General features: G+C 46.0%; 1 protein-coding gene across 1 annotated transcript in view; it reads right to left on the bottom strand.

Annotated features, from left to right (window-relative positions):
- The window catches only part of RNF31 (ring finger protein 31), a 31,648-nt gene that overhangs the window by 574 nt on the left and 20,287 nt on the right, over positions 1-10,787 (bottom strand). The window contains exons 10-14 of the mRNA XM_053968646.1: positions 8,364-8,903; positions 6,271-6,555; positions 3,353-3,535; positions 1,553-1,783; positions 3-114 (exon numbers count right to left, since the gene is read on the bottom strand). Coding sequence (XP_053824621.1) covers positions 3-114; positions 1,553-1,783; positions 3,353-3,535; positions 6,271-6,555; positions 8,364-8,903 — 1,351 coding nt within the window. The remainder of the gene's footprint in view (positions 1-2; positions 115-1,552; positions 1,784-3,352; positions 3,536-6,270; positions 6,556-8,363; positions 8,904-10,787) is intronic.

Here is a 10,787-nt window from a genome sequence, read left to right as displayed (position 1 = left end):
GCCGCAGCTGGGGCAGCCCAGGGCGCCCACCCCCCTCTCCCTCAGCCCCACGGTGAAGTGCAGCCGGAAGCACTCGGGGCACAGCGGGCACGAGCAGCCCGGCAGCCACTGCATCTGCACCAGTACAAACCAGTATGAACCAGTAAGGAACTGGTTTCATCCCAGTTTGAGCCCAATTCATTGGGGTTAATGGTGGTGCTGCCCCCAGTGGTCACTGTGGGAATTGCAGCAACTAAAACATCAAACCAGTTCATCCCAGTAGCTCCCAGTAAGCCCCACTAGCCCCACACCAGTATAAACCAGTATAAACCAGTAAGGAACTGGTTTGGACTGGTTTCATCCCAGTTTGATCCCAGTTCATTGGGGTTAATGGTGGTGCTGCCCCCAGTGGCCACTGAGGCAATTGCAGCAACTAAAACATCAAACCAGTTCATCCCAGTAAGCCCCCAGCAGCCCCACACCAGTACAAACCAGTATGAACCAGTAAGGAACTGGTCTGGACTGGTTTCATCCCAGTTTGATCCCAATTCATTGGGGTTAATGGTGCTGCTGCCCCCAGTGGCCACTGTGGGAATCGCAGCAAATAAAACATCAAACCAGTTCATCCCAGTAGCTCCCAGTTCACCCCAGTTCATCCCAGTAAGCCCCCACTAGACCCACACCAGTATAAACCAGTATAAACCAGTAAGGAACTGGTTTGGACTGGTTTCATCCCAGTTTGATCCCAATTCATTGGGGTTAATGGTGCTGCTGCCCCCAGTGGTCATTGTGGGAATTGCAGCCATTAAACATCAAACCAGTTCATCCCAGTTAGCCCCCAGCAGCCCCACACCAGTATAAACCAGTATAAACCAGTAAGGAACTGGTTTGGACTGGTTTCATCCCAGTTTGATCCCAGTTCATTGGGGTTAATGGTGGTGCTGCCCCCAGTGGTCACTGTGGGAATTGCAGCCATTAAAACACCAAACCAGTTTGTCCCAGTTCATCCCAGTTCATCCCAGTAAATCCCAATAACTCCCAGTATTTTATCCCAGTCCTCTCCCAGTACAAACCAGTATAAACCAGTAACCCCAAACCCCCGTTTTCCACCGTTTTCCTCCATTTTTAACCCTTTAACTCCCTCCCAGTTCCCTCCCAGTTCACTCCCAGTTCCCTCCCAGTATAAACCAGTATAAACCAGTAAGGAACTGGTTTGATCCCAATTCATTTGCGTTAATGGTGCTGCTGCCCCCACTGGCCGCTGTGGGAATTGCAGCCATTAAAACACCAAACCAGTACAAACCAGTTCATCCCAGTTCAACCCAGTTCATCCCAATAACTCCCAGTATTTCATCCTAATCCTCTCCCAGTACAAACCAGTACAAACCAGTAACCCCAAACCCCCGTTTTCCACCGTTTTCCTCCATTTTTAACCCTTTAACTCCCTCCCAGTCCCTCCCAGTCCCACCCAGTCCCTCCCAGTTCCCTCCCAGTTCCCTCCCAGCTCCCTCCCAGTTCCCTCCCAGCCCCTCCCAGTCCAAACCAGTATAAACCAGTCCAAACCAGTGCTGACCAGTTGGCGGGGCAGCCCCCAGCCGCAGACGGCGCACTCGCAGCGCAGGCGCCTGCGCAGGACGGCCCGGTCGGGGCAGGACCCCACGGCCTCCACCAGTTCAACCAGTAAGGGCTCCTTACTGGGAGCCGCCAGCAGCCCCAGCCCCAGTTCCCGGCCCAAACTGGCCACCAGTAAGGCCCGGCCCCAGCTGGCCACGGGGCAAGTGGCCAAAATCTGACGGACGAGGGCCTGGGGGGAGAGAAACCAGTATAAACCAGTATAAACCAGTATGAACCAGTATGAACCAGTATAAACCAGTATGAACCAGTATAAACCAGTATAAACCAGTATGAACCAGTATAAACCAATATAAAGCAGTATAAGCCAGTATGAACCAGTATAAGCCAGTATGAACCAGTATAAACCAGTATGAACCAGTATGAACCAGTATGAACCAGTATGAACCATTAAGGAAAAGCACAAAACCAGTATGGACCAGTTAGCCCAAATGCGCTCCCAGTTCGCCCCAGCCCATCCCAGTTCATCCCAGTAAGCAAACCAGTATAAACCAGTATGAACCAGTATAAACCAGTACAAACCAGTATGAACCAGTATAAACCAGTACAAACCAGTATGAACCAGTATAAACCAGTACAAACCAGTATGAACCAGTATGAACCAGTATGAACCGGTGTGAACCAGTACAAACCAGTAACCCCAAAGACCCTCCCAGTCCCCTCCCAGTCCCTCCCAGTACAAACCAGTAACCCATAAAAAACCTCTCCCAGTTCATCCCAGTAGCCCCAAACCCCGTCCCAGTATAAACCAGTCCAAACCAGTAACCCCAAACCCCCTCCCAGTACAAACCAGTGACCCCAAATCCCCTCCCAGTACAAACCAGTAACCCCAGAGCCCCTCCCAGTTCAAACCAGTAACCCCAAACCCCCTCCCAGTCCCTCCCAGTCCCTCCCAGTACAAACCAGTAACCCCAGAGCCCCTCCCAGTACAAACCAGTAACCCCAAACCCCCTCCCAGTTCAAACCAGTAACCCCCAAACCCCCTCCCAGTACAAACCAGTAACCCCAAACCCCCTCCCAGTTCAAACCAGTAACCCCCAAACCCCCTCCCAGTTCAAACCAGTAACCCCCAAACCCCCTCCCAGTACAAACCAGTAACCCCAAACCCCCTCCCAGTTCAAACCAGTAACCCCCAAACCCCCTCCCAGTATAAACCAGTAACCCCAAATCCCCTCCCAGTTCAAACCAGTAACCCCCAAACCCCCTCCCAGTATAAACCAGTAACCCCAAATCCCCTCCCAGTATAAACCAGTAACCCCAAATCCCCTCCCAGTATAAACCAGTAACCCCAAATCCCCTCCCAGTATAAACCAGTAACCCCAAATCCCCTCCCAGTATAAACCAGTAACCCCAAATCCCCTCCCAGTATAAACCAGTAACCCCAAACCCCCTCCCAGTACAAACCAGTAACCCCACACCCCTTCCCAGTAAAAACCAGTAACCCCAGAGCCCCTCCCAGTTCAAACCAGTAACCCCAAATCCCCTCCCAGTATAAACCAGTAACCCCAAATCCCCTCCCAGTATAAACCAGTAACCCCAAATCCCCTCCCAGTATAAACCAGTAACCCCAAACCCCCTCCCAGTACAAACCAGTAACCCCCAAACCCGTCCCAGTTCAAACCAGTAACCCCAGAGCCCCTCCCAGTTCAAACCAGTAACCCCAAATCCCCTCCCAGTACAAACCAGTAACCCCAGAGCCCCTCCCAGTCCCTCCCAGTATAAACCAGTCCAAACCAGTTACCTGCTGGTCGGGCTGATTGAAGTCCATCGCTGGCTCCGCCCCCTGCTGCTGACGTAAGCGGAAGGGGCGGAGCCGCAGCCGCTGCAGCTCCCGCAGCGCCCCCCAGTGGCTGCCCTGCTGCCGCTGCAGCGCCGCCGCCGCCGCGCCGGCCTCGGGGAAACCGAGGCTGGACAGGAGCCGCAGCTGCGCCAGCACAGACCAGTTCGGACCAGTACAAACCAGTATGGACCGGTTTGGACCGGTTTGAATTGGGTCTGACCAGTATAAACCAGTCCAAATCAGTAAAATTCACCAAAATCGCTGCTTTTTACATCAAAATCTGTCGAATTTCCACCTTCTTGGACCAGTATAAACCAGTTTGGACCAATTTAAACCAGTCTGAACCAGTTTGAACCAGTACAGATCGGTTTGGCCTGGTTTGAATTGGGTTCTGACCAGAATAAACCAGTCCAAACCAGTAAAATTCACCAAAATCGCTGCTTTTTACATCAAAATCTGCCTGATTTCCACCTTCTTGGACCAGTATAAACCAGTTTAGACCAGTATAAACCAGTTTGGACCAGGGTTAACCAGTTTGAACCAGTTTGGACCAGTATGGACTGGTCTGGACTGGTTTGAATGGGTTGGAACCGGTAAAAACCGGCCCAAACCGGTAAAATTCACCAAAATTGACACTTTCTACATCAAAATCTGTCTAATTTCCACCTTCTTGGACCGGTATAAACTGGTTTAAACCAGTTTGGACCAGTACAAACCACTCTGAACCAGTTTGGACCAGTACAGACTAGTTTGGACTGGTTTGAATTGGTTAGAACCAGTAAAAACCAGTCCAAACCAGTAAAATTCACCAAAATTGACACTTTTTACATCAAAATCTGCCTGATTTCCACCTTCTTGGACCAGTATAAACCAGACTGAACCAGTATAAACCAGTTTGGACCAATTTAAACCAGTCTGAACCAGTTTGAACCAGTACAGATCGGTTTGGCCTGGTTTGAATTGGGTTCTGACCAGAATAAACCAGTCCAAACCAGTAAAATTCACCAAAATCGCTGCTTTTTACATCAAAATCTGCCTGATTTCCATCTTCTTGGACCAGTATAAACCAGTTTAGACCAGTATAAACCAGTTTGGACCAGGGTTAACCAGTTTGAACCAGTTTGGACCAGTATGGACTGGTCTGGACTGGTTTGAATGGGTTGGAACCGGTAAAAACCGGCCCAAACCGGTAAAATTCACCAAAATTGACACTTTCTACATCAAAATCTGTCTAATTTCCACCTTCTTGGACCGGTATAAACTGGTTTAAACCAGTTTGGACCAGTACAAACCACTCTGAACCAGTTTGGACCAGTACAGACTGGTTTGGACTGGTTTGAATTGGTTAGAACCAGTAAAAACCAGTCCAAACCAGTAAAATTCACCAAAATCGCCATTTTTTACATCAAAATCTGCCTAATTTCCACCTTCTTGGACCAGTATAAACCAGTTTGGACCAGTATGGACCAGTACAGACTGGTCTGAATTGGTTTGGACTGGTTTGAATGGGTTGGAACCGGTAAAAACCGGCCCAAACTGGTAAAATTCACCAAAATTGACACTTTTTACACCAAAATCTGCCTAATTTCCACCTTCTTGAACCAGTAGAAACCAGTTTAGACCAGTATAAACCAGTTTGGACCAGTATTAACTGGTTTGGACCAGTATGGACCAGTGCAGACTGGTTTGGCCTGGTTTGAATTGGTTTGAACCAGTACAAACCAGTCCAAACCAGTAAAATTCACCAAAATCGCCATTTTTAAACAAAAATTTGCCTAATTTGCACTTTTGTGAACCAGTATAAACCAGTTTGGGCCAGCACAAACCAGTTCGGACCAGTATGGACTGGTTTGGACTGGTTTGAGTGGGTTTGAACCAGTATAAACCAGTACAAACCAGTATAAACCAGTACAAACCAGTATAAACCAGTACAAACCAGTATAAACCAGTACAAACCAGTATAAACCAGTAAAACCCAGTATAAACCAGTAAAAACCAGTAAAATTTCCCAAAATCCCCACTTTTTAGGCCGGTATAAACTGGTTTAAACCAGTTTGGACCAGTACAGACCAGTTTGGACCAGTACAGACCAGTTTGGACCAGTTTGGACCAGTTTGGACCGGTTCGGTTTGGCCTGAACCAGAATAAACCAGTACAAACCAGTAAAAGCCTCTTTAAGCCCCACCCCTGCACTTATATGGCAATTTTAGCCCCTCCCACTCTTTAAGCCCCACCCACACACCAATTTCCCGCAAAAGCCAAAGCTCCGCCCCCTTTCCCGCCATTTTGGACCAAATTTCCGCCATTTTGGACCCAAATTCCGCCATTTTGGACACAATTTCCGCCATCTTAGATCCAAATTCCGCCATTTTAGACCCAAAATCCACCATTTTTACCTCAAACTCCGCCATTTTAAACCCAAATTCCGCCATTTTAGAAAAAATTTCTGCCATTTTAGACCCAAATCCCGCCATTTTGGACCAAATTTCCGCCATTTTGGACCCAATTGTCGCCATTTTGGACCAAATTTCCGCCATTTTGGACACAATTTCCGCCATCTTAGATCCAAATTCCGCCATTTTAGACTCAAATTCCGCCATTTTGGACCCAACTTACGCCATTTTGGACACAATTTCCGCCATTTCAGACCAAACTTCCATCATTTTGGACCCAACTTCCGCCATTTTAGACAAAATTTCCGCCATTTTAGACTCAAATTCCACTATTTTGGATCCAAATTCCGCCATTTTGGACCAATCTTCCACCATTTTAGAGCCAAATGCCGCTGGTTTTGACCCAATTTCCGCCATTTTGAACCCAAATTCCGCCATTTTTACCCCAAATTCCCACCCCAACCTCCAAGCCCCGCCCCCTCTCACCTGCTGCTTCCTCCGGCCAATCAGAATGCGGCAGGCGCGGTCAAACTGCCCCTCCCCCTCCAGCCACGCCCAAGCAGCTTCGGCCAATGAGAAGGGCCCCAGGGAGGCCCCGCCCCCTTTTTCATCAGACCCCGCCCCCAGGAGGGCCTTGAGGACCCCCCCGAGGCGGCTCCGGAAGTGCCGGATTTGGGATTCGGGGTCGGGGGCGGAGCCAGAAGGTTCCGGAAGATGAGAAAAGGGGGCGGGGCCAAGAGCTTCCGGGGGGAGGCCCTGGGATTCGGCGGCCTGGAGGGGGGGGGGGAAGGGAGAGAAAATTCCGGAAAAGATTCCAAAAAATCTGCAAAAACTTCCCCAAAAATCCCCAAATTGACCGAAATTCCCGCAAAATTTCGCGCATTTCAAGAAAAAGCAAAAAATTTCATCAATATTTCCACAAAAATGCCCAAATCCATGAAAATTTTTAAAGATTTCATAAAATCCCAGAAAATTCCCCTAAAAAAATTTTAAATCCACCAATTTTTCCCCCAAAAAATCTCCAAATTCAGCAAAATTTCCCAAAAAAATCACCAAATTTCCTACAAAAATTCTGAAATCCATAATTTTTCTTATTTCCCAAAATCCTGTGAAATTTCACTAAAAATCTCTCAAATCCATCCAGTTTTACCCAAAAATCCCCAAACTCAGCAAAATTTCCTACAAAAGTCCCCAAAAATTCTGAAGTTTTCCCAAAAAAACCCAAAATTCATCAGAATTTCCCCCAAGAAATTGTGAAATGTCCCACAAAGATCACCAAACAAAAGAAATGGGAACAAAACCTCTCAAATTCATGAAAGATTAAAAAAATTCCCAAAATCTGGCAAAATCTCCCCTAGAAATTCTCAAATCCATCAAATTTTCCCCAAAAATCTCCAAATTCAACAAAATTTTCCAAAAAAATCTCAAATTTTTAAAACTTTTTTTTAAATTTTCCAAACCAAGAAAATTTTCCGCACAAAATCCTCAAATTCAGCAAAATCTCCCAGAAAAATTCCAAAATTTCCCACCAAAATCCCCAAAACAAGAAATTTTGAACAAAAATCCCCATATCGATGAAAATCTTTTAAATTTCCCAAATCCAGCGAAATTCCTTAGAAAAATATTCAATTCCATCAAATTTTCTCAAAAAAACCTCAAAGAAACCAAAATTTTCAACAAAAAATCCAAAATTTGCCCAAATTTTTGGGAAAAAAGCCCAAATTCAGCAGAATCGCCCAGAAAAGCCCCAAAAATTCCCACAAAAATCCTCAAAAAACAAAAATCTGAACTAAAATCCACAAATCCATGAAAAGTCTCAAAAATTGCCCAAAATCCAGAAAAATTCCCCCAAAATAACCTCAAATCCTTCAAATTCCTGAAAAAAAAACCCCAAATAAACAAAAAAATTATCTCAAAAATCACCAAATTTACCCAAATTTTGCAAAAAAAATTCTGGAATTCAGCAGAATTTCCCACAAAAATCCCCAAATTTTAAACAATTTCCCCAAAAATCCTCAAATCTTTGAAATTTTCCCCAAATCCTGCAATATTTCTCCAAAAATCTCTGAAATCCATAAAATTTTCCCCAAAAATCCCCAAATTCACCAACATTTTCCACAAAAATCACCGATTTTCCCACAAAAATCCTCAATCCATGAATTTTTTTAAAAGTTCCCAAAATCTTACAAAATTCCTCTAAAAATCTCCCAAACCCACCAATTTTCCCCCCCAAAAAAATCCCCAAATTCACCGACATCTGCCACAAAAATCCCCAAATTTCCCCAAAATCCTTCCAAAAATCCCCAAATAATCCAAACTTTCCCCAAAAATCCCCAAATTCTGAGAAATTTCCCCAAAAAATCCCCAAGATTTCCCCTCAGGTCCCTCCCAAAATTCCCAAAAATGCCCAAAAATCCCCAAAATTTCCCCTCAGAGCCCTCCCAAAATCCCCCAAAATTCCCGAAAATTCCCAAAAATCCCCAAAATTTCCCCTCAGATCCCTCCCAAAATCCCGCAAAATTCCCGAAATTTCCCAAAAATCCCCCAAATTTTCCGATTTCCCGCCAAAACTCCCTCACCCTCACGAGCGCCACCAGGCGGCGCCCGTCCTGCAGCAGCTTCCTCTGCCGCAAAGCATCACGGGAAGGGGCGGGGCCTGCCACGGAAGTGACATCACCACACCCGGAAGTGGGATTAGGCACACCGGGAGGCAAATTCCCGGCACCGGAAGTGGCGTTTTCAAGCCCGGAAGTGGACTCTCCGAAACCGGAAGTGGTGTTTTCAACACCGGAAGTGGGTTTCTCGGCACCGGAAGTTGACTTTTCCACACCGGAAGTCGTTGGCGCAGAACTAGAAATTGGCTTAGCAGCACCGGAAGTCGCCACAGCCGAACCGGAAGTGGCGTTTCCACCAGCGGAAGAGGCGGGGTCACAACCGGAAGTGACATCCCCAAACCCGGAAGTGACAGGAAAACCACTGGGATTGGGCGTGGCCACTCCTTGTGTGACATCACCAGAAGGGGCGTGGTCTGTGCCGCACATTTCGCAGGAGGGGGCGTGGCCTTGGTTCAGGAAGGTGCAGCGGGGGCAGGGCCAGAGCTGGGAGGGGGCGGGGCTTGGCTGCAACACAAAATGGAGCCGAGACACCAAAATTCAGCTTTTTTCCCCCCAAATCCCCATTTTTTCCCCAGAAATCCCCACTTTTCCCCAAAATTCCTGGTTTTCCCCAAAATCCCCATTTTTTTCATGCAAAATCCCCATTTTTCCTTTCAATTCCCAAGTTTTTCATGGAAAATCCCCATTTTCCCCCCAAATTCCCCATTTTCCCCCAAAATTCCAATTTTCTTCATGCAAAATTCCACTTTTCCCAAATTCCCTGTTTTTTCCCAAATTCCCCATTTTTTTCCAAAAATCTCCATTTTTCCCCCCAAATCCCCTTTTTTTCTCAAATTCCCCCCTTTTTCCCCAAAAATCTCCATTTTCCCCTCCAAATCCCCTTTTATTTTCCAAATTCCCCTTTTTTTTTTCCCAAAATTACTATTTCTTCATAGAAAATCCCCCATTTTTTCCCAAAATCCCCATTTTTCCCACAAATTCCCCATTTTTTCCCAAAATCCCTGGTTTCCCCCCAAAATCCCCATTTTTCCATAAAAAATCTCCATTTTTTCCCAAATTCCCCATTTTTCCCAAAAATCCCCATTTTCCCCCAAAATCCCCATTTTTCCACCTAAAATCCCCATTTTTTCCCAAAATCCCCATTTTTTCCCAAAATCCCTGTTTTTCCCTCCAAATTTCCCATTTTTCCCCCCAAATTCCCCATTTTTTCCCCAAATCCCCATTTTTTCCCAAAATCCCCGTTTTTTTTCCCCCAAATTCCCCATTTTTTCCCTAAAATCCCCATTTTTCCCCTAAAATCCCAATTTTTTCCCAAATTTCCCCTTTTCCCCCTGAAATCCCATTTTTTCCCCAAATCCCCGTTTTCCCCCCCAAATTTCCCATTTTTCCCCCAAATTCCCCATTTTTTCCCAAAATCCCCGTTTTTCCCCCCAAATTCCCCATTTTCCCCTAAAATCCCCATTTTTCCACCTAAAATCCCCATTTTTCCACCTAAAATCCCCATTTTTCCACCTAAAATGCCCATTTTTTCACCAAAAATCCCCGTTTTTCCCCCCCAAATTTCCCATTTTTCCCCCAAATTCCCTGTGTTTTTTCCCAAAAAATCCCCATTTTTTTCCATTAAAAATCCCCATTTTTCCCCCCAAATTCCCCATTTTTTCCCCAAATCCCCGTTTTTTTCCCCCAAATTCCCATTTTTCCCCCCAAATTCCCCATTTTTTCCCCAAATTCCCCATTTTTTCCCCCCAAATTCCCCATTTTCCCCCCAAATTTCCCATTTTTTCCCCAAATCCCCGTTTTTCCCCCCAAATTTCCCATTTTTCTCCCCAAATTTCCCATTTTTCCCCCCAAATTCCCATTTTTCCCCCAAATCCCCATTTTTCCCCAAATTCCCCATTTTTTCCCCCCAAATTCCCCATTTTTCCCCAAAATCCCCATTTTTCCCCCCAAATTCCCCATTTTTTCCCAAAATCCCCGTTTTCCCCCCAAATTTCCCATTTTTCCCCCAAATTCCCTGTGTTTTTCCCAAAAAAATCCCCATTTTTTCCATTAAAAAATCCCCATTTTTCCCCCCAAATTCCCCATTTTTTCCCCAAATCCCCGTTTTTTTTCCCCCAAATTTCCCATTTTTCCCCCCAAATTCCCCATTTTTTCCCCAAATTCCCCATTTTTTCCCCCCAAATTCCCCATTTTCCCCCCAAATTTCCCATTTTTTCCCCAAATCCCCGTTTTTCCCCCAAATTTCCCATTTTTTCTCCCCAAATTTCCCATTTTTTCCCCCAAATTTCCCATTTTTTCCCCCAAATCCCCATTTTTCCCCAAATTCCCCATTTTTTCCCCCCAAATTCCCCATTTTTCCCCTAAAATCCCCATTTTTCCCCCAAATTC

The sequence above is a fragment of the Vidua chalybeata genome, chromosome 38 (assembly GCF_026979565.1).
Source record: "Vidua chalybeata isolate OUT-0048 chromosome 38, bVidCha1 merged haplotype, whole genome shotgun sequence".
Classification (NCBI taxonomy): domain Eukaryota; kingdom Metazoa; phylum Chordata; class Aves; order Passeriformes; family Viduidae; genus Vidua; species Vidua chalybeata.
The sequence above is the reverse complement of the archived record's forward strand: the minus strand, read 5'-3'. Positions and strand labels throughout refer to the sequence as shown.